At 41.2% G+C, this 25,989-nt stretch overlaps 1 protein-coding gene across 10 annotated transcripts in view; it reads left to right on the top strand.

Moving 5' to 3' along the window:
- The first annotated feature begins 8,730 nt into the window (after positions 1-8,730).
- TPP2 (tripeptidyl peptidase 2) overlaps positions 8,731-25,989 on the top strand; it is a 91,081-nt gene continuing 73,822 nt past the window's right edge. For 9 of the 10 annotated variants that reach the window (XR_746763.2, XR_004054661.1, XR_004054662.1 and 6 more), the window contains exons 1-3: positions 8,731-8,997; positions 16,471-16,599; positions 25,734-25,829. Coding sequence is in view for 6 of the 10 variants with exons in the window: in XM_030922069.1 (XP_030777929.1) it covers positions 8,833-8,997; positions 16,471-16,599; positions 25,734-25,829 (390 nt within the window). In the remaining 4 variants the exon portion in view is untranslated. Of the gene's footprint in view, positions 8,998-10,182; positions 10,286-16,470; positions 16,600-25,733; positions 25,830-25,989 lie in introns of those variants that run through there. The other variant, XM_030922071.1, reaches the window with a different exon arrangement.

Genomic DNA, 25,989 nt, shown 5'->3' with positions numbered 1-25,989 from the left:
CCTTTTATTGAACGGCACTGCTCCTTGCAGTGCACCCAGAGTCAGCAGCATATAGGGTCTTGGCAACTGTGTTTATACTCACTTATACCCACTTACAATCACATGCAAATTGAGGGGCGGGCTAATGCAAATTGAGGGTTGGGTTATTTCGAACTTTTTAGGAAAGGGGAAGTAACTTCCCGGTAGTTGCCATGGAAAGAGGTGTAGCTTTTGGGTTGTTGCCATGGCATTTGAGAACTGTCATGGCACTGGTGGGACTGTTTTATGTTAATGAGCAATGAGGGCAGCAAGGAATCACTGTTGTCACCATCTGCTGGTTCCTACCAGTTTCTTCACCTCATTCATTGGGACCAGGAAATAAGTCCTGCCAGTCCCCCACCTCACAGATCCTCCACGACCAATGCTCACTAGAGTGAAAACAAAGTGGACACCAGTGAGGGTGTGGGGGCAATCAGGACCATCCAAAAGTCTGAGTTATTGTTCCTGCTATGGGCTGCGTATGTGTTCCTTTAAAATTCATGTGTTGAAACCTAATCCCCCAAAGTGATGGTATTTGAAGGTGGAGCCCTCAAGAATGGGATTAGCACCCTTATAAAAGAGGCCCCAGATACCTCCCTTACCCCTTCCCCTGTGAGGACACAGTGAAAAGACAGCTGTCTAGGAACCAGAAAATGGGCCTTCACCAGACTGAATTTGCCTGCAACTTGCTCTTGGATGTCTCGGCCTCCAAAACTGTGAGAAATGAATTTCTATTAATTATAAGCCATTCAGTTTACGGTACTTTGTTATAGTACCCGGAATGGATTAAGACTGTCCTCATGGGCACATGATAGAACTGCTCTTCTCTGTGTCCTTGACTTGGCCGTGGCCATGAAACTTGCTTTGGTTAATGAAATGTGAGCAGAAGTGATGGAAGGTCTGGAAGCTGATGCCTGTTTCCCCATGTTCTTGTTTCTCCTGCCGTGGTGACCAGCTACATTCCAGACAGTGCAGCCCTTACTTGGATCCAAGGGTGTGACAACTTGGAACAGAGCTCTCAGCCAACCGGAGCGGAGATACTGCATGAGTAGACATGGGCAATGTTTTTCAGCTCACCGGAATTTGGGCTTATATTCTGCCACAGCATAGCCTGGACTATCCCTGATTGACACAGAGGTCCCAAAGAGTTATTTACTGAAAATTCCAGTGAATGTCTCACAACTGGAGAAGGCAACAGAGAGGAGCATAGAAGTGGGCCTCATGCCCAGGATTGAGCTTGCATCTGTTTGTGCTGCCCACTAAGGGAAGCCCCTGCCTAAGCCTCTGTGTTTCCCCGTACATACCATCTGCCCTACACAAATAAGGCCATCTGCCACATAATTCTCTTATGTCTTTAAACCTACAGTCTCTAGTGTCCTCTGGAAGTAAATGAATTCACCGTTCTGCCCAGTTTCTACTGGTTCTGCAGAGGGAAGGGTGAGCCTCTGGTCCCTGGGATAGCTGTTCAGAGCCGTTGGAGAGAAAGGGAGAAAAGGCAGCTCTGGTCCCACAGATTAGAGGAAAATGGTGAGAGATTTCACGGTGTTTTGTGAGATACCTGAAATTAAACACACCTCACCACTCCAAGTATTAATTTGCTATCAAAAGCACCTATTTTTTCTGTATGAAAAAATCACATTTCTCTTATTTACATAACATTGGCTCTTTTTTGTGTAAAGTAATAACCCTAACCTTATAATGCTAAAAGTACATCTCCCCATCTCTGGCCTAGGAAGGCATTTTAAAAAATTTCTTGCATTAACTGACAATAAAGGATACCATTTTGAAATTGATTCAAATTTGATATAGCTTTTGGGGTGTCTGAGTCTTTTTTTTTTTTTTTTTTTTTTTTGAAATGGAGTCTCACTCAGTCACCCAGGCTGGAGTGCACTGGCACAACTTCGGCTCACTGAAACTTCCATCTCCCAGGTTCAAACGATTCTCCTGCCTCAGCCTCCCAAGTAGCTGGGATTACAGGCACCCGCCATCATGCCTGGCTAGTTTCTGTATTTCTGTAGAGATGGGGTTTCACCATGTTGGCCAGGCTGATCTCAATCTCCTGATCTCGTGATCCGCCCACCTCAGCCCCGCAAAGTGCTGGGATTACAGGTGTGAGCCACTGCGCCCAGCCCATTTTTGTTTTGCCTAAAGACTATCCTTTAGTATTTATTTTTTGCTGCCTTTCTGGTGACACATTGCCTCAGCCTTTGTGTCTCTGAAGATCACTTGATCACATTCTCATTCTTGAAGGATGTTTCCATTAGCTGCAGAATTCTGGGCTGGCAATTCTTTTCTTTCAGCATGGGTGAGCTGCCGTCTCATTGTCTCCTGCTTTTCTTCATTTCTGTTTGGAATCAGTTGTCAGTCAATTGCTGCTCCTTTGAAAATAATCTTTTTTCACCGGCTACTCTTGCCTTTTCATTTTTTTTTTTTTTTTTTTTTCACTATGCTGTCCCTGGATGTAGTTTTTTAAAATTTATCTTGCTTTAGGGCCATCGAACTTTTTGAATATATAGGCTTTCACCAATTTGGAAAATTTTCATAAATTATCTCTTCAGATATTGCTTCTAAAGCATTTTCTTTCTCATTTCCTAAAAGTTTGTTAGAACTTCCCACTATTACATCTATCACTTTTTTCATCTCCTCTGTGTTTTTCATCCTTTTATTTCTCCAGGTATTTTTTGGTATTTTCTTCCAATCTAGAATTCTCTTTGGCTAAATGACAGTAACTATGAAACTCATTCTTAATTAAGAAACTGAGTTCTTAATTTTGTTTTGCTTTTGTACTTTTCAGTTCTAAAATTTCCTTTTGGCTCTTTCTAAATTGGTTTGTCTTTTTTAAGTTTCTGATTTTCCGCCCAAATGCTCAATTATATCTTTATCTTCCTGAATGGAGTAAATGTAGGTATTTTGAAGTATTTTGCTTCTGCCAAGTAGCACCAGCTGAGTGGGTTTCAGCCTTAGCTACCCATTAGAATAATCTTGGTAGATATAAAATATCTCAATGCCCAGGCAAAAACCCAGACCAATTAATTCAGAATATCTGGAATTCTGGGAATCTGTGGGCTCAAGTAGCAACATTTTTAAGGCTCTCCAGATGATTCCAGTGAACATATACCATTGAGAATAATCACCTTGATCCAAGTTCAGGACTTAATATTATTTATAATGTGATATCCCTCTGGGGGCCAGTCTAAGTTTACATTCCATTTATTCCAACTTCTCGGGTGTGGACTTTGCAGCCTCAACCCAAAATATAGGTTTTTCATGCTGTTCCCACTCTTGGCAGGCTCTAGCCTCCACCCTTGTACCCATAGCCCTGCAAGGCTGTAAAAAACAAACAAACAGACAAAAATCTTTCTCTCAGCTACCTCTTTATGCACTGGCAAAAGCCCTGAAAGCCAAAGCTGTCTCAAATGTGAAGCTTAAGTCTCTGAATTTATGTCTTTTACATAAACTCTTCACCACGCTGTTAGCTCTCTGATCCTTCAGGGAGGTATATTTCAAGCAGATATTTTTTATACATTGTCCAGTTCTCACTTTCACCAGAAGACCTGGTCCAAATTGCTTAGTTTACCATTTTATTACTGGAGACTCGAGTACCTGGAACTTGATGTTGTATAATTTACTTTGGTTTGGAGGTATATCTGTTAGCAAAGTGGGTATTTGTTACGATTTGCTGGCATCACTGGAAAGTCCTTCCTATGTTTATGGAATTTCCCACATTTTCAGTTCTGCTCTCCAGGTAAGAAATCAGAACTACTTGATCAGGCTTCCATACAGCCAGGCACAGCCTTGTGACTGAAACTTTGCTGATCAGGTCGCCCTGGCTTTTGGACTCCGGTATCTCTGGTAGAAATGGTAACAACGGCTTTTGCCTTTGGGCGGCAGCAGTGGCGAAGCTTCATGCATCCGAACCTGTTTCTTTGGCATGAGCTATTTTAGTTTCGGGTCCTTGGGGTGGGGGCAAATGGGTTCTAAGAAGCAAGGATTCATGTTAGTGCCTGCGCGAAGTAAGGTAGTCAAGGGTTCACAAAAAGCTGGGAGAGGCATAAGGCCGCGATGCAAGTCTGACCCCGAGTAAGTAGGAGAGGCAGAGAGGCTGGGTGGAAGCGCCCTGGACCACCACGAGGTCCACGCAGTCCAACTTGGCAAAGCCTGCTGGGGAGTCCTGGAGCCTGAGACAGCTGTCCACGAAGTTGCCGGCCTCCCGGAACAGATATGCTCCAGCATCCCTCCCGCATCAATCACAGGCTGGGAGACGCCCACGGGAGGTGCGGCCTCGCTGCAATGCTGAGGAAGATTTTAAAGCCCAGCGGCTAGCACATGTAGGATGCTTATGCAATCTCTAGAGTCTTGGGAAATTAAATGTTAAAATATTCTCTAAACGATACGATGCAGCAATAGTTGCAAAGAAGGCAATTCATAGAAAGCTATTGCCTTCCACCGCACCTGTGCCTTGGATTGCAGCCTGAATGGGGCAGGTGATAGGAAAAACATCTGACTCAGCTCTTCCTGCTCTGAACAATGCTGGGTGACAGAAGTTGCTGTGCGTCCAGCCTATTATTAATACTTTACCCTCCATAAGGTGACTAACGCCTAGGCCTACTGACCTTGTTTTTGCTGCTGCTCCTCCTCTTCCTCCTCCTCTTCTTCTTCCTCCTCCTCCTCCTCCTATTGTCTAAGCCCTTGTTTTATTATTATCTATTATTACAGATTATCCATGTTTCTCTACTTATATTCTATTTGTTTCCAATGAACTGTCACACAAACTGACTTAGCATTAAAAATTTCCCCCAGTGATAATGTCATTAAATCAAAGGAGGAAAAAATGTAAGCACATATATTATGTACAATACTTGGCTTGAAGAAAAACAGTAAATGACTGTATTGAGATTTCAGGGGTTATATAAAATAGTGGGTTTCAAACTGGTACAAAGTAATAGATAGTTTCAATGAAATCAATTTCTAGATGCTTGAAGTCATCCAGTTTTTTCTAAGCTTATCTGCCTGAGAGCGTGCTTGTGGTAGAAAGACGTGATTATCTCTTGCACCTTTTTAGGGAAAAGGAACACATCCTGAATCTTACTATTATGTACCACCTGCAGGTGTAATAGCGTCTGGGACATCAAATTAAGCGACAATTTGAAACACTATCAGTAAAACTTTATTTAATATCAAAGTCCAATAACCAGTTCTATTCATCTTTTTTTTTTAATCAAGAACAATTTTTGTTCAGACCACATTTAGCAAAAAAGTTACAGCATTTTTGAAACATCCCAGAATCTATTATGAGGAACAAGGGCTAGGGAACAAACAGCAAAGCATAGTAGCATATGCCCTGCTGTGTGCCACGCTAAACCGCTTTTCACCTGTCTCATTAAATCCATCTTTTCTCCAATTTAAGCAAAAGATGACATTTGTCACATGAGTGATTCTTAAAATGGGAACTTCAATGTAAGTCTGAATTTTGTTCACATCCCTTTCTGGGCATATTATGTAATACTTACATATCCTGGTTTTGCTTCTTGAGAATCAATGATTCAATTTTACAAGAGACACAGACGTACAAATCTTATCCTTTTAACTAGTCCTGTCATTAATGGAAGCATGAGTTATTTACACCAAGCATCTTTTTAAGAGCTCTATTTTCAATAAAAAATTTTTTGTCCTATAATTTTTAATCAAAGCTTAAGACTTACTCATGTTGTTGTAATCAACTTTGTAATAACTGAAAGATAACCCAAAAGAATAAGTTTAACATTTTTCTTCCAGGAAAATTTTAAAAATTAATATCTTTTTTGCAGATGATAAATTCTCAATATGCCTTTCCATCATAAATGCAAGTTATATTGGAAAAAAATTCTGTATAGAATGGAAATAAAGTTTCCAGAAGAAATAGTGAGGTAAAATGTCTGATTTTAAATGTTCAGGTATTTTATAAATAGTTGATGGTAGCTATCAGAGTTACATTCAACTGGGTATATTTACATGAGAAACATGAAAGTTTCATTAAAGAAAGACGATATTTATACTATGCCAAAAATCACATCCTTTATAATTTTTAAAATTTATGACAGGCCAGGTGCAGTGGCTCACGCCTGTAATCCCAGCACTTTGGGGGGCCCAGGCGGGCAGACCACCTGAGGTCAGGAGTTCGAGACCAGCCTGACCAACATAGAGAAACTCCATCTCTACTAAAAAAATACAAACATTAGCTGGGTGTGGTGGCACGTGCCTGTAATCCCAGCTACGAGGGAGGCTGAGGCAGGAGAATCACTTGAACCTGGGAGGCTGAGGTTGCAGTGAGCCGAGATCACACCATTGCACTCCAGCCTGGGCAAGAAGAGCAAAACTCCGTCTCAAAAAGAAAAAAAGAAGACAAATTTAGACTTCATTTTACAGCTGTACAAAGGGATACATAAATTTTTTAAAAACATGTTTATGGGATATGTAAGCAAAAAAAGAAAAATCTGGCTGGGCGCAGTGGCTGATGCCTGTAATCCAAACACCTTGGGAGGCCGAGGTGGGTGTATCACCTGAGGTCAGGAGTTCAAGACCAGCCTGGCCAACATGGCGAAACCCCATCTCTACTAAAAATACAAAAATTAGCCGGGTGTGGTGGCGCACACCTGTAATCCCAGCTACTCAGGAGGCCGAGGCAGGAGAACTGCTTGAACCCAGGAAGCAGAGGTTGCAGTGACCGGAGATTGTGACACTGCACTCCAGCCTAGGCCATAGAGTGAGACTCTGCATCAAAAAAAGAAAAAGAAAAGGAAAAGAAAAGAAAAATCTAAAGAACATGGTTACAGCAGTCTAATGAAAAGTCTGCCACTTAGGTTTCATAAGGAACTGTTCATTCCCCATTTATTAATTGGGTGACACTCTGGCAAAGTCACGCACACGGTGTGGCAGAACATACTGGGGAGAGAATGTGAGAAGACATATCCACTGTTTTCATTAACCTGTTTTGTAAGCCATGAAAGTCAGTTAACTTTGTTTCTTCATCTGTAAAATGAAGTGATGGGACTACGGTTCATTTGAAACTGGGAGCCAATCTATTCTGTCACTGTAAGCTCTATATTGAATGTCTTCTGCAAGTTTGTTATTCTGTTTTCCTCTGTGTTAATTTGAAATTCTTTTCTAGAGGTAATGGAAACAATTGGGAATAAGAAGAAAAACATTCAACTTTTCTCTTTTTCCTCTGCACTAAAGAGAACATGCTTCTCTAAGACTTATGAACTGAATAAATGATCAAGGAATCAGCTGAAACCATTGCATGAAACTCACAGCCATGAGAATAATTTTTGAGACTTCATGGAGGATCTCTGAAATTCTGTGGGTTGGAAACCACATGAATAAGGCTTTCCTTTATACCAGGTATTCTTAACTTGGTGTCCATAGACAGAATCCAAGGGGTTCAAAAACTTCTGTAGAAAAAAGATACAAACCTCTTAATTTTTTTCACATCAAGTATGAATAGGTAAAACCAGGGTAGCACTCGCTCTTACGTTACCAATAAAAATCAGTTCATCATAGTGCAGTTTTCACCGCTATCTCCAAATAATTATATTCTTCATTATTTTGAAGTTATGGTAGTTTATTAGCCTTGGCCCTAGCTCCTGTTATTTAATGAAAAAGAAGCACACCTGTAACTATATACACACATGTAAAGCTATTGTTATATAACAAAATTGCTTTTACTATTTTTGATAACAGCATTTAAATATAATTTATTTCTTGGGTAACCCTATATATTTCATTGTATGCATTTTAAAACACTGCTTGAGAAACAGGCCTCACCAAATTGCCAAAGGGGTCTTTGGCACAATAGAAGGCTAAGATTACCCTGGCATGAGCATAAAGATCATTAGAGGACCACTGTGCAGCTTGCAGCAACTGACAGCAGGCATTGTGAGTTTGGAAAACTGCAAATTACGGCTCTATAATTGAGTGGAGAGCCGTAACGAGCAATCAGAAACTTCAGTGTAAGAGGGAAAAAAAAGATGTTTTTCAGAAATCCTGGAAGGTAAGGATCAGCAGATAGGAGGGGCCCATTTCAGTCTCGTGCTTTGTTACTGGCTACAAAGGCGACAGAATGGCCAACAACCCACTTCCTGTTGACTGAAACTATTGCCTGTCTCCACCCTATCGCTCCCCCTCACCACCTCACCCCCATCAAAGGGGCATAACAACACAGGGGAACCCAAAGCCTACACTCCTTAACCTGCGACCTTCCAAGATCATGTCCGGAGCTTTCGCCGACACCGCAGGCGCCTTAGCAGCTAACGTGCGTGCGCCGGCTCCCTTGCCTCGGGTCAGCACCCCGGGTCTGGGGCCCCTGCAGCAGCCGCACCAAAAAGTTTCATCCACAACCTTAAGTTTGGAAACTATCGTTTGCCCAGCGAAGGGCTCCTGGCTGGCGGTCTATCTCCTTGCCCGTCTCTCGGGGAGTGTTTCGGTCCGGGACACCAGGACTCTTTGCTTAAAGGCCTGCTGTTGCCTAAAAACCCCAAGCGGGGGCCTCTTTAGGACCCCAGGTTCGAGATCCGAACCCTCCAGTAATGTCCTCAGACTCCGCCCCCTTCACTGCAGCCCGGGCAATACTCGGGCCTAGCTCCTGAGAGCGGCGCCGTTGGCTTACGTAGTAGTACGTGATTGGCCACCGCTCCTTGGCAGGTCGGGATTGGTGGGAGACGGGCCGACCCCGCCCCTCGCCCCCGCCTCCGGCCCGAGGCCGCACGGGTGTCCTCGCGCTGCTAGTCCGCGCGCAGCCTGGCAGTTTGCCGCTTCCTCGTCCTCCATCCTGCGTCCATGGCCACCGCTGCGACTGAGGAGCCCTTCCCTTTTCACGGTCTCCTGCCGAAGAAGGAGACCGGAGCCGCCTCCTTCCTCTGCCGCTACCCGGAGTATGACGGGCGGGGGGTACTCATCGCCGTCCTGGACACGGGGGTGGACCCGGGGGCTCCGGGCATGCAGGTGAGGCAGCCCCCGAGGGCCCGGGCGCGGGGGCGCGGGCGGCCGGGGACGCAGGTGGGGACACAGCTTCGGAGCCCGGCATGCCAAAGCCCCGCTCTGCGGCCGAGTCCGGGCCTGGGTGGGCAGAGGTCAGAGCCGGGCGATGGAGGGACCGGCGCCCGCCAAGGGGACTCAGCGGCGCACCATGCCAGGGTCGCTGGGCGGGCGAGGGCCCGGACCCCAATTTGGGCCGTGTTCCCGGCCCAACAAAAGCAGCGTGCCCGGCGCGACTGGCTGGAGGGAGCCTGGGTTCGCCTTTGACCCCAGGGACGCCCCTTCCTTCTCGCTTCGGCGCTGCCAGGCCGGACCCCCAAAGTCTTCTTCCCTCCACGCCGCCTTCCTCTGCAGACCCCTCGTGCCTCGGACACTGGTCCCTGCCTGACGTTTTTAAAGAGAATTTTACATCTTTTATCATTGGGGTGGGGTGGGGACACCAGATAGGCAAGTGACATATGAGAACTTAATGTTTAGGGATCGGGAGCTTTGGTTTGGGGGAAGAATAGTTTGTCTTTAAGCACGAAAGCTGGGTTTCCAGAAGATAACCCAGTCCGCTTCCGGAATTGTTTCCTGTGGTAGTTTTGTGTATTCTATTTTTAAACGATCCTCTGCAGCGTATTTGCTTAGGGTCATTGAATCTTGTGGCTTAGTCTTCGTTTACGTAAGGAGAATTCAGTTAGATTTGGTTTTGGTGAGCCTCTCAGACCTTATGAAATTATGCGACTTTTTTTTTTTTTTTTTTAAACCTGAAAGCATAAGACGGTTTTAAAAAAAAATTACTTAGTTTTGCCTTAGGCAACTTTAAAATCTGTAGATTCAGGGTGTCATACCAGAAGGTAGTTTTTTTTTTTAGTGTGTTGTCTCTCGTTGAAAGCATTCTGTTTAAAGTCCGTAAAGTTTAACTTTTGTACATTTAGCCCTTTGCTGAAATCCAGTAATAAATTTCACTATTGTTCAAGATCCATCTCCCAGCATCCCTGACTAATCCTACTGTATGCTGATCTCTCGTTGATCAGCCTCAGGCTATCTTATCCTCCTTTCTACACTAAACACTCATCCTGCTCCCCACAATATCGCTTCCCTTCTGGATCCTTTATCGTGCTTTCTCATTATTGAGGTAGCATTTTGGAAGTAACTAGGGGGAGTCTGGCCGAATCTACTTAGAAACTCCTGGGAATCTTGATTCCTGGCGTGTGTTCTTCAGCACCACTCTGGAATACTGCACACCTTTGATGAATCAGAAGAGGAGCAGGTACTGAATTCCCTCCCAGTAACTGGCGTTGTATAGTTGTCGTTGTATTAATAGCTTAAAGACTGACAACAATGACAGCGATCAACTCACTGAGGCTTTATTACAAAGTAGTAATGCTTTCCATTCTGCTGTGGAGTGTGTTTACTTTTTATAGCATGAGTGGGAGGAAAACAGCTGGGATAAGTGGTTCACCGGTTCTTTTGTCAGGATAATAAGAGGGTCAGAAAAGGCTGGAGAGGTGCTGCTTGGTAGAATTTGTTGGTAGAATTTCCAGATCTGTTTCTCACATTCTTGTGTTTCTCTCTCTAAAGTAACAATAATTTTTACCCCACAGCGTTGTTGTGAAAATTGGTTATAAGAGGACTAATTACATGTGACTTTTTTAAATGCTCAAGAAAAATATTAAACTATTTTCGCAATATTTTATTATTTTTTATATGTAATTTCAACTTTTATTTTAGATTCAGAAGGTAGAAGTGCAGATTTGTTACATGGGGATATTGCCTGATGTTGAGGTTTGGGGTGTGATTGATCCTGTCACCCAGGTAGTGAGCATAGTACCCAGTAGGTAGTGTTTCAACCTTATCTCCTCCCCTTCCCTTTGGGATCCCCAGTATCTATTGTTCCCATCTTTGTGTCCATGTGTACCCAGTGTTTAGCTCCCATCATAAGTGAATAGAAGTTTATGCTGGATCTTTCATCACCAACTATTTGGAGGGTAAATATCTGTTAGATATTTGCATGTAATAAATATTCAGATAATAAAATACTGAAATCAAATGAAAGCATAACTCTTCTCTTTTAACAACCTTGACTCAGATATTTACCTAAACATAGCCAGTTAAAAGAAGTTGGGTAAGGTGGCTTACAAACAGGAGGATTTTTTTTCCTGTACCTTTAACAGATTTATTTTGTAGATATATGTGTACAGATTAGAGGATGGATAGAAATAAAAAGGAAGGAAAGAATGAAATAGGAGGAGGATGAGGCTGAACAGGCCGTTTGGAAAGCCAGGTGGGGTCTGAGTAAAGGACTAGAGGCAAAGTGAAAACTTGAAAGAACACAGTGAGTTGTCTCAGTCTTTGGTGACTTCCTTGGTCCCAATTCTTTTGTGACAGCTCTGTGGGCATGATAAAGTGGAGGATGGGTGGCATGAGAAGAGTAGTAATTACATAACTGATTTCATATTTCCTCAGCAGGTATTCAGGCACCTACTAGGTGGCTAAGTTTGTGTTAAATGATAGAGTCTTGCAAACTGTCACTGTTACAGAGATTGACAGGGGTTATTGGGGGGATGGGGCGGGGATTGGTGGGGAGCACTGGCCAGTAAGAACTGGGCTGGTCAGGTTTCACAGACCAGATGGAACTTGGACTAGTCCAGAATATATATACACAGCAGCCAGAAGGTCTTCCCTCCACCAGTCTTGTTTCTCTTTGATATATCCTTCACATTTCTAGAGTTATATTCCTTAAAAAAAAAAACCTTGTATTATACCCTCATTTAAAACAAAGCCATTTTGGAATCTCAACTGCTTTTGTGTAAAAATAAAAAAAAAAATTGAATGGTATATATATGAGGCCATTTGCCATCCAACTCTGCCCTCCTCATGTAGCCTCAGTTCTCATCATTTCTTATGTCCACAGCCCCTTCATCCCATCTTTCATCTTTTGCCTCTCCTTGAACATTTCACTCTTTCACTTACCCAGATGTTTCAGGTCTTTTTGCCAATACATGCCTTTGCATGTGGCGTTTCATCTTCCGTCAGACTTCTACCATCCATCATCTGTAAACTCCTGCTTCATCCTTTAAGATCCAGGCGGGTCTTGACACTGTTATGTTTTGGGAAATCAACTGATTTAATTCTGTGCCCACCCCACCTCATATTTATGTGTGTGTTTGCCATTGTGTTAGGGCCTGCAGCTTCAGAGGTGAGGCCCGATCCCTCCTAAGAGTTATTTAGGCTTTTTGTCCCTTTGTTCTTATAGCAATTTGCTCAGATCCCCTTAATAGCACCTGAAATACTTATTTTAGTATTTCTGTTTAGATAACTTTTTCCTGGTTAACTTAAAAATCTTCAAAACCATCTATCAAAATTGTATGAAATGTGCTTGTAATGTTAAATGTTTTTGTTGAATGGAAAAAATATGTGTGTGCATAATGAAGGAATATAATTTCCTCATGGAGGGAAAAAAAAGGTTTGAGGAGGTTACAATTAGTTTCATAAAAATCTATTTTTACATTCACTAAAATTTTTATTACCTCTCTTTCAGTTAGCTTTCCCTCATTCCCCCCAAGCTGGGTTTTGTGTTCTTACATGTTTTTATATGCTTTCATAGATAGTGTCCTAACCTCTTTTATTTTATTATTATTATTATTTTTCCCTCAAAGACCCGGTCTCACTCTGTCACCCAGACTGGAATACAGTGGCACAGTGGCAGGATCACCGCTCGTTTCAGCCTCAAACTCCTGGGTTCAAGCAGTCCTCCTGCCTCAGCCTCTGCAGTAGCTGGGACCATAAGCATGTGCCACCACACCCAGCTAATTGTTTTATTTTTTTGTAGAGACGGGGTCTCACTGTGTTACCCAGACTGGCCTGACCTCTATTTATTGTCCTGTTTTGTGATCATCTCTCTACTTACTTTTCTTTCCAACTGACAATAACCTTTCTGAAAGCAAAGATTGTCTTATTTATGCTAATCATTATATTCTCAGAATAAAAGTCACTGGTTAATATTTATTAAATCTTTATTTGCTTAAAAGAATATTTTCAGTATCTTTCTTGAAATTTTAAGTAAATTCATTAGCTTTCTGTTGTTTATGGTAGATTACAAACTTCCCGAGGTGTGTTCTGGTGTGTTCTGGTCCTCTCTGTACATGTTTGGCAAATCTTCCAACCTTCACTAACTCCTCTACCTTAATGGTTACAGTGGAGACATACACTAAGATTCTTGACATTTTGGGAAAAGCTTTGGGCGATTTCTGTTTCATCCAGCCAACATAGCCCAGTAAGCATTTCCCAGTCTTCCACTCCAGGACCCAGGATTTAGTACTGAAGCTCTACCCATACTAACTGCCCATGCTTGCAGTCCCTCTTTCTCATGTGAAGCCTCCCCATTCTCAGAGATGAGGGATATAGTTCCATTGTTAGCAGTTCACCTTCCTCCTTTACTTTACTTCTCCGAAAACACCATGGCAAAATCCTCAGGGGATTTGCCTTTTTAAAACCCTCTCTGACCCTACATTTCTGTTTTTGTCTTTTTATTTCTAGTGAAGTGGTTTTCTTTAATGTTAAAGTAAGAAATTCATGGATAGAATAATTGCACGTATAATAATTTGTAATGAAAATTTGTGTGGGGGGGAGAGAGATCCTTATAAGCGTGTGGAAATAGGTGACAAATAAGCCATTAAATCCCAATAGACTTTTTTCCTTTGCTCATATATTGATAACGAGGTTTCTAATGAGGGATCTGTCTGACCTGTTAGTGCTCTCTTGTTATTCTTGATCTCAAGTCACTCAGGTTTGCTTATTGAGGTGAAGATAGGTGATTTGGGTTCTTAGTCCTACTGTATATCTTTCAAATTTCGTGTTTATTTGGGGTACATTTTTAAATAGGTTATTTTCTTATATGATTAGTACATGACCTAGCTAGTTTTAATTTTATAGAGTAGTATCAACTTTGTTTCCATTTTTATTTTGGTAGATTTTCTTACATTTTTCTCTTTTTTAATTATATTTTTGAGACACATCGCCTATCTCTTCAGAATCAGTATCTAAGTTTTATAGTTGTATCAGGGTTTGGTATGATTCCCACAGTGATTTTTTTTGAATTATGACTTTGAGCTTTCTGAGTTATTAGAATTCTTATTTGTTACGATTATAGGACGGTTCCCAAGAAGTAAACATCCAACTTGAAAATTACCATACATGAAAATAACAGCTCTGCCTGGGAGACCTTTATGGCCCCTTCAGCTATCAGGCCCTCAGTTGTTCCATGGCAACAAGATTGAAATGAGATTTGGGGTCCACCAGCCACCCATTTGCTTTGTCTGGTAAAGGAAGAAGAAAAAAATGTGTGCCTTTGTTTTCTCCACATCGTGAATTTCCTTCTCCTTCTTTAGGATGTACCTTAATGACAGAGCTTGGAGGATATCGCAGAGGAAATACTTGGTGTTGGTCAGGAAGACCTGGAGCAGTAGACATTAAGCTTTTTCTTAAAGAGTGTGAATTCACAGGTGGAATTGGAGTCTGAAGACTGGGCTCTTCCACTTGACTGAGTTTCTGTGGTTTTTAGGTTTCTGTTTCTTTCTTGAGGATGGTGTCTTTTTTGTTTTTTTTTCAGTCTTTGTGTCTCTGTTTTCTGTCTGATTCCTACTGGTAACTCAGTACATATTCCCAAATACAACATACTTCCTTTGGAAAGCTAGTCAAGAAAGAGCCCAGAAATTATTTTTTCCACAAAAATGTGTGAAAATATATACTGTTACTTATAGCAATCATGTTATGGCTCAAATGAAAATTTGTGGACTGGCAAGAAATCAAACCTTTGAAAATCAGTCTTAGTGCTGAGTAACTTGGTCTTGTAATTCAGTAATTAAATATTCACTGAATGCCTGACAAGCACTGCTAGGTAGTGGGTATATGTTGGTGAATAAAGTAGACATGGCTCTTGCCCTCATGGAGCTTTCTTTCTAATAGGGGGAACAGATGAAGATGACCTACCTGTATGATTAGAAATAGAATTATGTTCTGTAAAGGAAATGAGGTACAATGAGAAAGAATAATCAAGTTCAGGATGGCAGCTACCTAAAGGAGGTCATCGAGGAGGCCTTTCTGCAGGAGGGACTTTAATAGAAAACTGAGAGAAGATGGAGTCCTGTGGAATGACTGAAGAGATAAAGTATTCTAGGCAGAAGGAACCTGTTTAAAAAGTCATGAGGCAGGAAAAAGTTTGGCATGTTTCAGGAATTGAAAGGAGGTTGGTGTGGTTAGACTCCTGAGTAACGGGTTGGCAGGGATCAGATGGTGCGAGGCTTTTTATGCAAGTATTCTGAGGGCTCCGTGAATACATCGATGGGCTTAAAGGAGAGGACCGATAAATTACAGCTTGTTTTAATACAGGTTGAGTATCGCAAATTCGAAAGGCTCCAATGAACATGTCCTTTGAGCTTCATGTTGATGATTTTGGAGCATTTGGAATTTTCAGGTTAGGGTCTCAGCCTGTGTTACTTTTGGTGGGGCCAAGAGTGGAAACTGAGGGACCACCTAGGAGGTGATTCACCTCATGGAGGCAAGAGATGGTGGTGGTTTGGAGTGTTAGGATAGTGGTAGTGAAAATGTGATGGATTTGAGCTATCCTCTAGACAAAGAATTAGCAGGATTTCCTGTTAGCTTCACTGTGAGGAGTCAACTGAAGTAAAGAATCAGAGGAGGATTGTAAATTTCCGGGGTGAACAGCTGGGTGTGGGGATTCCTGGGATGGCAAAGCCTGGAGAAAATCAGGTGGCGGGGGGCATGTTAAGCTTGAACTTCGTTGCGTTTGAGGTGCTAGTGTGGCATCCAATAAACGGCACCATGATTACTAAACATTTTTTCTCCCTAAAGCTCTATACTTGTCCAACCCACAGCTCACCATCTTCAGATCTTTTCTCAAATGTTACCGTCTCAGCAAGATCTTCCTTGACCAGTCAAACTTACATTGAAAACCCCACATCACCCATCTCCCTTCCCTGCTTAATTTTTTTGTGTAGTTAATTCTCACCACCTGACATGTTCTTTTTATTTTTTTCCCTAATACCCAGTGTGATAGCACATCTGACATGTTCTTTATTTTACTTTGTAATTAACTGAACTGCTTCCTCACTATAAGATCATCAGAGATTTTTGCGTATGGATCACTGCCCTATCCCCAGCACCTAAAATAGGGTGTCGCCTATAGTACATGCTCAGTAAATATTTGTTAACTGAATATATGAAACCACTTGAAGGATTCTGTAGTGTTTCCACGATTAAATTTTCTTATTAGTATTTGTCCAGGCTTTTGGCTTAAAACAATTCAGTTCTCTTTTTTAAGTGAATGCAGATTTTGTATATACACACACGTATATATGTGTGGGTTTGCATTGTTTTCTTTAGGAATAAAAACCTAAAATCTACCATTCATATTTTAATTTTCTTACTTTTCAGGTTACAACTGATGGAAAACCAAAAATCATTGATATCATCGATACAACAGGAAGTGGCGATGTGAATACTGCTGCGGAAGTAGAGCCGAAGGATGGTGAAATTGTTGGTCTTTCAGGAAGAGTGCTTAAGGTCAGAGTTTTTGTCTTCTTTTTGAATTTTTTTTTTACTCTTGCCTCAAAGCATCTAAATGTTTTTACCTTACATTTAGTGATGGGGTATTAGTTATCCATTGCCACATAACAGATTACCTCAAAACCTCCTGGTTTAAAATGACAAATATTTATTACCTTGGAGTTTCTGTGAGTGAGGAATCTGGGTGTGGCTTAACGGGGTTCCTGTAGTTCAGAATCAATGGTTAGCCATGGCTGAAGGCTCAGCTTGGGAGAGGAGGGGGAAGTTTGTTTCCATGCCTGGAGGGTCACTCGAAGGCCTTATCTTCTTGCCATTGGGCCTCTCCACAGTGCTGCAATACCTGGCAGCACCTTCCCTGGGGGAGTGAGCCGAGAGAGTCCCCACAATGAAAGCCACAGACTTTTTGTAAAAGTGATCTTGGAAGGGACCACCGGTCACTTGACTATATTCAGCTCATTGGAAGTGAGTTGATAAATCCAGCACACACTTAAGGGGAAGGGGTTTCACAAGAAGTGAATCATTGGGGCTGCCTTAGAAGAAGCCATTATTTTGTTGTTTGATGAGGTGCTTAGAATTGGGCTGTATTTTTCAATGAGGTTGCCAAATTTTGTTTTGAATACAAAGGTGGAGAAAGTAACCACATCATAGCTTTGCCTTCATCTTTTATTGTCCCTTCATAGTATTCTCAGTGAACTTGAAGAAATACTTAGGTTATAGTAGCTGTTAACTTAAATGGCCGGCTTTGTCTTTTTTTTTTTTTTAAAAACTTCTTTTTTTCGAGACAGTCTTGCTGTGTTGCTCAGGCTAGAGTGCAGTGGTTCTGTCTTGGCTCACTGCAATCTCCACCTCCCGGGTTCAAGCAGTTCTCCTGCCTCAACCTCCCAGGTAGCTGGGATTACATCACGTCCAGCTAATTTTTGTATTATTAGTAGAGACAGGGTTTCGCCATTCTGGCCAGGCTGGTCTCAAATTCTTGACCTTGTGATCCGCCTGCCTCAGCCTCTGAAAGTGCTGGGGTTACAGGCGTGAGCCATGGTGCCTGGCCTACCAGCTTTGTCTTATTCTATGTCCTTGGTAGAAAGGCCTGGGTAAGCTAAACATGAAAAATAAATATAAAGCAAGCACAAAGCAGCTCATGAGCTAAGGAGCACGAAGGATGGCAAGAATTTGTGATCCTGTACTCTATCATTTAAAGCAATAAGCAGAATTAGTTTGGAATATAAAATTATGATTAGTTAGCTTTTCCCACCTTTTACCATCTATCTGAATTGTACTTAGGCCTTGTCTTTCGAATAAGCTTTTTGTGGCAGCATATTGGTTGTCTGTGCCTTGTAATAAAGTACCATAGACTTAGCAGCCTAAAACCTTGTGTATTTCTGTATTTATTATATCCCTGATTCCATGGGGTAGGAGTCCAGGCATGGCTTTTTGTGGGTCTCTGCTCAGGGTCTCACAAGACTGCAGTCAAGGTTAAAGGCTCTGCTGAGGCTCAGGCTTCTTTTCCAAGTTTACATGATTGTTGGAAAAATTCATTTCATTGCAACTGTAAAACTCGTGATAGCTTGCTGCTTCTTCAAGGCCAGTAAGAGAATCTCTGACCTTGGTGATGACTCCAGTCTTTCTTTTAAAGAACTCACCTGATTAGTTCAGGCGCACTGAGAATCATCTCCCCTTTGCTTTGCTCAGAGTCCTTAATTGCATCTGCAAAATCCCTTCACCTTCTATACATACCATAATGTAATCATGGGAGTGACATCTCATTAGGTCCTCCCTTCACTTAGTGGAGGGACTTGGTTTTTCTTAGAAATCTGGCTGTCATGGGCAGATGGCAGCCATTAATAATCCAGGTTATACTTCCTTTTCCGTGTGTTATGAACTGATTCTGTGTGTCCCTACCCCCTGCCAAAATTCATACATTGAAGCCCTATCCTTCAGTGTGATGGTATTTGGAGGCTGGGCCTTTGGGAGGTATTTAGGGTTAGATGAGGTTATGAGTATGTGTCCCCTCAGGATAGGATTAGTACCCTTAAGAGACACCAGGGAGCTCTCTCTAGAGCAGGCTCTTTCTAGGGCATATGAGGACACAGCAAGAAGGTGGCCTCTGTAAGCCAGGAAGAGGGCTTTCACCTGCGCTCAACCATGCTGGCACCCTGATGCTGAGCTTCCAGCCACTAGAACTATGAAAAAATAAGTTTCAGTTGTCAGAGTCATCCAGTTTATGTTGCGGGTTGAGAATCCCTTATCTGAAACGCTTGGGACCGGAAGTGTTTTAGGTTTCAGATTTTGGAATATTTGCATTGTACATACCAGTTGGGCCTCCCTAATCCAAAATCCGAAATGCTACAAAATCCAGAACTTTCTGAGTGCCAGCGTGACACTCAAATGGAGCATTTCAGATTTTCGGATTACAAATGCTCAGCCATCTGAATTACTCTAGAGCTTGGCCCATCTTCCACCAAGTCAACCTTGTTATTAGAATATGTTTCAAAGGGAAACTTGGGATTCTTGTGAGTTATGGCACTCTGGGAAACTAGGGAGAATTCCCAGTAAGTCCTGCAGGCTTAGAGCCATATAAAATTATTACTCGATTATTTATTTATTTATTTATATTGATTTTGAGATGGAGTCTTACTCTGTTGCCCAGGCTGAATACAGTGGTGCAATCTCGGCTCACCTCAACCTCTGCTTCCTGTATTCAAGTGATTCTTCTGCCTCAGCCTCCCGAGTAGCTGGGATTACAGGCATGCGCCACGACACTTGGCCAGTTTTTTTTTTTTTTTGTATTTTTGGTACAGATGGAGTTTTGCCATGTTGGCCAGGCTGGTCTCAAACTCCTGACCTCAAGTGATCCACCTGCCTCAGCCTCCCAAAGTGCTGGTATTATAGGCATGAGCCGCCATGCCTGGCCTCGTTTGTTTTTCAATAGCTGTAGTAATCCCTGCTTTAGATGAACCACATGAACTAATAATATCACTAGTGTTCAAAGGTAGAATTATACATGTATCATATATTGATATCAAAGTCAAAAAAGTTATAAGGTTTGTCTTTTCTCAGCTTGGCGACGTATTTCTTTAGCTCTACTATTAAGTATTCTCAGCCCTTCATTGTGGGTTTTTAAACTTAATTTTTAATTGTGTTCAGTATGTCTTAATAGTTTAAGAAGACAAATATTTTTACAAGGCTTCTAACAAAAAGAGTTAAATCCCCGTAACACCTCTCCCTACTGTTTTCTACTTCAGCAGTGCATTGATACATTACATTCTCTTCAGTTTAAAATAACTTGCTAATAGTTTTTATTTCCTGATTGTTTTTTTCTAGTCTTAGTCTTTATTTGTAGAATTAATATGTGGAAGAAGAGAGTTTAATTCTGAGGTCCTTTATTTTCAAGAAATTTTTTTGCATTTTCTCATAGGTAACTTCCTCTCCATTGTTTTGCTGTTTTTGGTTAATTGCACATTGGACCTCTTGACTTGATCCTCCAGTTTTTAAATTCTTTTCCACCCTCCTTTTCTTCACTGCCTTTATCTTTTTCCTTCCCAAGAGATTTCCCGCATTTTCTCAACATTGTAACCCTTGTGTGAATTTTTTTAAATTTTGCCTATTTTTAATTGCAAAAGCCCCTTCATGTTCACTGGGAGCATATTTTTGTATCATGTATGCAACATTTTATCTCTGAGATAAAATTTTAATTTATTTCTATTTCATTGTTTTTTCCCTTTGCTTCCTCCTGTTCTCCTTTCTTAGTCTCCTATTCTGCTTTCTCTTCTTTCTCCCTTTTTCTTCACCCTCTCCTTCCTCCTTCTCTGCCTCCTCCTTTTCCTTGTTCTCTGCTTTTAACGTTAGATATTTTGTTTAGGTGTCTAATCATCCCTGGCTGTCTTATTTTAGCAAGGCACAAGAAAAAGTGATTGGAAGCTCCTCTGCTTGTGTGGGGTCTTTTGGTGGGTTTCACTATAGGGTAATGATAACATTTAGGGGGACCCCCGTAATATCAGTATACACTATATTTTTTCCACTGGGATGCCCTGTTACCTTAAAGAAATCCTTAGCTCATTTGGCCTGGGGTTTAGGGGAGGAATGAGCAAGAAGTCTGGCCGTAGGTATGCAGGTAGCCACACCATGCAAGGGGTCTGGAGTGATGTCATGCAGACTCATTTTTATGTCTCATCCTTCTTGTATTAGTTCCTTTTCACACTGCTATGAAGAACTACCTGAGACTGGGGAATTTATGAAGAAAAGAGGTTTAATTGACTCACAGTCCTACAGGCTTAACAGGAAGCATGACTTGGGAGTCCCAGGAAACCTGCAATCATGGTGGAAGGTGAAGGGGAAACAAGACGTGTCTTCTCATCATGATTGAGCAGGAGAGATAGCCAGCAAAGGGAGAAGTGCCATGCATTTATTTATTTATTTATTTTTTGAGACGGAGTTTGGCTCTTGTTGCCCAGACTGGAGTACAATGGCGTGATCTTGACTCACTGCAACCTCTGCCTCCCAGGTTCAAGCAATTCTCCTGCCTCAGCCTCCCGAGTAGCTGGGATTACAGGCGCCTGCCACCACGCCTGGCTAATTTTTGTATTTTTAGTGGAGACAGGGTTTCACCATGTTGGCCAAGCTGGTCTCAAACCCCTGACCTCAGGTAATCCACCTGCCTCAGCCTCCCAAAGTGCTGGGATTATAAGTGTCAGCCACCGTGCCTGGCCCCCATGCAATTTTAAACCATTAGATCTCCTAATAATTCATCACCGTAAGAACAACAGGGGGAAACCCACCCCCATGATCCAGTCACCTCCCAGCACGTCCCTCCCCTGGCAAGAAGGGATTATAATTCCACATGAGATTTGGGTAGAGACACACAGCCAAGCCATATCACCTCTTCTTTGCTGTGTTGACAAAGTTGACGTATCAGCTTTTCTCCGGTTCAGCTATGGAGAGTTGCTTGGTTGGTGAAGTTTGGGTGGGATGTGAGATGGGGCAATGGGAGTGTTCTTACACAAATTTTCCACCAGTCTTCTTAGAACTGTATTCTCCATCCATCCATAAAGTGTACTCACACACATGATTTTTTCAGAGATGTACAGGTGTTTAGATATTTTACAGTAGTCAATAAAAGGAAAAATTATTGATCACTGGGATTCTACTTGCATCTCTGCAACTCTTTAGTACACAGTTTTTAGGAAGCAGCACAATGAAGTCTTCAAGTTTCTTTGATGTAGTCATGCATTTATTATTTATTTATTTATTTATTTAAGACAGAGTCTTGCTCTGTCGTCCAGGCTGGAGGGCAGTGGCGTGATCTCAGCTCACTGCAACCTCTGTCTCCTGGGTTCCAGCAATTTTCCTGCCTCAGGCTCCCAAGTAGCTGGGATTATAGGCGCCCGCCACCAAGCCTGGCTCATTTTTTGTATTTTTAGTAGAGATGGGGTTTCACCATGTTGGCCAGGCTGGTCTCGAACTCCTGACGTCAGGTGATCCACCCGCTTTGGCCTCCCAAAGTGCTGGGATTACAGACGTAAGCCTTCGCACCCAGCCAACATGCTTTGAAATGAATTAAATGTTTATAGTCTATTTTTTTCACATAGCCCGTAAACTGCTAACAGACTTTTTATTCTTCTGTCAGTTTAAGATAACTGTTAGGTGCTTTGAACACTTCAGTAGCCTCATTCTCTAAGAATGACATTCCTAGGCCTCCTTGAGAAACCAGTGGTAAGCTACTTATGGCCTATGGTATTCCCATGAGCAGATGAAGGTACGAAAGGGGAATATAACTTTAAAACCTTTTACTGTAAAATATACATACATAAAGTACATAAAACACATACATACAGTTTTATGAATAGTATAGCTAACACCATTGTACCCACCCAGATCAAGATGAAGAGTATTGCCGTACATCAGAAACTTCCTGCATCCTCCTACATCACAGCCTATTTCAACTTTTGTGATAATCAGTCCTTTGCTTTTTTGTGTGTAGTTTTACCACATCTGTGTGGCTACATAAAATATATTGTTCAATTTTGAACTTTACATGAACAGTCTCATTTCATTCATAAAATTTCATCATACATCGTTTTTCCCTTGGTGTTGTGAGATTTCAGTTTCGTAAGATTTGCCCATGTTGTCAGGGGCAGCAATGATTTATCAGTTTCATTGCTGTGCAGTATGCCATGGTTTATGCCTACCACATTCTATCCGTTCTGCTGTAATGTGTGTGTATCCTGTGCACATGTGTGTGGATGTCTCCAGGATGTGTCCTTAGGAGAATTGCTGAATCATGGAGATACGTCACTAGGTCATGCCAAACAGTTTTTCCAACTGTGTGTTTTTTAATTGGACAGGACATCTCCTTGACCAAGAGTTTGTATTAAAAGACATTTCTAGGCCGGGCGCAGTGGCAAACGCCTGTAATCCCAGCACTTTGGGCGGCCAAGGCAGGTGGATCACCTGAGTTCGGCAGTTCGAGACCAGCCAGACCAACATGGCAAAACCCCCTCTCTACTAAAAATACAAAAATTAGCCAGGCATGGTGGTGCGTGCCTGTAATCCCAGCTGCTAGGGAGGCTGAGACAGGAGAATCACTTGAGCCTGGGAGGCAGAGGTTGCAGTGAGCCAACATGGCACCACTGCACACCAGCCTGAGCGACAGAGCAAGACTCCTTCTCAAAAAAATTACAAAAGGACATTTCCACTAGCTGTGTATAACAAGTGTTTTCTGACCCCATGATCATAGAGATATTCTCCTATATTTCTAAGAAGTTTCACAGCTTTTCTCTTGTTTGTTCTAGAATTCACCTGGAATTGATTTTATATGCTTAATTTGAAGAGTTGTTTCCTTTTTTCTGTAAGAAGACCCAGTTGTCCCAGCACCATGTATTCCACAATTTTCACCCAGCACTATATATATATTCCACAATTTTCACTCTAATTTTTAGTGCCTTCTTTTTACTTGGCACCCTTCAAAATGTGGTGAGCTTCAAAAGTCTCTTTCATATTCTGTTTGTCCCTTTGTTTTTGGATGCTTCTCCCACTTCCTTTAGTCTAATTTTAGTAGCATTTTGGAATTTTTTTCATTTTACCACATTTAACTGGAAGTCATTTTAAAAATCAACACTTAGTCCTAAATGTTTTTGGTTTTTTTTTTTTTTAAATAAATAAAGATAAATCCAGGCATATTGAATGACTTGGCCAGATTCAGCATGGTACTTAGATGCAGTGACAGCCAAAGGAAACAGTGTGTATGTGCCCTGGCCTGTGTGATGAGGCTGGCAAGACTGAAATCATTTGGAAGCAAAAAAAGCTTTTAAGAGGACTTCACCACACGGTACCCTAATACTCAGGTGACGCTTGGCCCGTTAAGGAAAATGTTCGATTTGTTAGGCATCCTCTCTTTAAGAGAGTCAGAGAAATGAGGTGTAATTGGTAATTAAAAAGATTACTTGTATCATATGAAAATCAGTCTTAATACATTGTAGTTACTGTGTAATTAGAACCATTTTTAAGATACCAACTTAAAATGGTCAAATGTAAAGATTTTGTTCTTAGAAATAAAAAATAACTATTTATGTAGAATACTCAAATATGCAAAATAAAATTTCATAATGCCTCATAAAGTTAGCTTTACTCTTACTCGGCTAAAGTTAGATAGCCCTGATTATAACTTTTATTTGTTTTTTTTTTTTTGGTGTAATTTTTGTAATTAGTCTGCCTTCATGGTAAGGAAAAATACATAGTTGTAATTTGAGAAGCATCTGTTTCCATGAACGTGCAGACTTGGATCTCATTTATATTTAAATATAAATTCTGTTGGATTGTTTTTATTGTGTGATTATATATAACTTAATGCCTTTCTATTTTGCAGTTATTTTAATTAGTTACTTCATTTAATCTTTTGGCATTTCATGGTTTTCTGTAATGTCTTTGTACAAAGAAGTTGCTGCTTGCCGAGGGTTACAAAGCCACCTGTGTAGGGGACACTGGTGACTAAATACCCTGAATTTAAAAGCTAGTGACTACTTCCCATTTTGTTGTTGCAGTGCTTTACTGTTTTGCCATGGGCTGTTGCAAAAACATTAAAGTTCAGAATTCCTGTTCTCTAAAGAAGGTTAAGTTTTGAGTGAAAAGTGCTAGCTTGTATGCCAACATGTTTGAAATTACACATTCTCCAGACATCCAGTTGATTTGGAAGTGATTAATGGCACATAGGCCTTCAAAAGGTCACTACGTAGTATTAATAGCTCCTTGAAGCTCTGTGAATGATTGTTTTCCTCTATTTAGTTGTGAGGAAATTTCATCCAAAAGTTTTCTGCCTGGGAAGTAATTGGATGAAGGACATGGGGATGAGTTAAAGATACTGCACAAGTGAGGATTGATGAGGCTACCAGCTATGCGTGTTTCAACCTTGTCATTTATACATATTTAAAAGCTGGTTTTGATGACCACAGTTCCATGATTGCAAAGAATATAAATACCCTACATTTTCTTGATTGATCATTCATGTTGGTTGACGCTCAGTTCACTTTGTTGTTCACAAGAATAAGGTAGAGATTTTCTTCCTTTCACAGATAAAGAAGTAGAAGCCTGTGGGTTCCTTCTAGGTAGTGATAGAGTTTGGATTCAGAGCCAGATTTATCTGACTCTAAATCCCATATCCTTTATACAGGATTTTTGATTTCCATGATAGAACTAGGCTCCAGTTTTCAACTTTCCTGTTGTTCGGGCAAGTGATTTGATTTCTCTGCTGCTTTGCTTTCTCTATTTGTAGACTAAGCATACTGTTTACATCGCTCTACTGAAAGTTTAAAGTGTTTTAAAATACTTTGAGATAGTTTAAAAGATTGTTACAAGATTTTAGTGGTTTATTGAGACAGTGTATGTTGAAAGCACTTTTTATGAAACATTGTATAAATGAAAGGTATTATTCTAGTTGAATTATTTATGGATGAGAAAAAAGAAGTGATAAAGACATTAACTGCTTAGAGTATTAAACACATTGTTGTCATACATGAGCATCCTTATCCTTTAAGCTTGTTAGAGTAGAAGTAATATACTTTTTTGCTCAGTAGTGTATCATTGGAATTGGAAAGCATTTAGTGAATGAACAGGTTACCCTTTTTTTTTTTTTTTTTCTGTAGATTCCTGCAAGCTGGACAAATCCCTCAGGCAAATATCATATTGGCATAAAAAATGGCTATGACTTCTATCCTAAGGCTCTCAAGGAAAGGATACAGGTAATGTACAATCTGGTACCAATGACTTGTATTCTTCTGACTTGTCTTCTTCCTCAGATTTTATTCCTACTGAAGAAATATTTCATAAAATCTCACTAACTCTTAGTTTTTTGGGGGGTTGATGGCTTTCAAACAATGACTGCTTAAAGATTCTGCTCAA

Source organism: Rhinopithecus roxellana, chromosome 18, assembly GCF_007565055.1.
Source record: "Rhinopithecus roxellana isolate Shanxi Qingling chromosome 18, ASM756505v1, whole genome shotgun sequence".
Taxonomy (NCBI): domain Eukaryota; kingdom Metazoa; phylum Chordata; class Mammalia; order Primates; family Cercopithecidae; genus Rhinopithecus; species Rhinopithecus roxellana.
The sequence above is the reverse complement of the archived record's forward strand: the minus strand, read 5'-3'. Positions and strand labels throughout refer to the sequence as shown.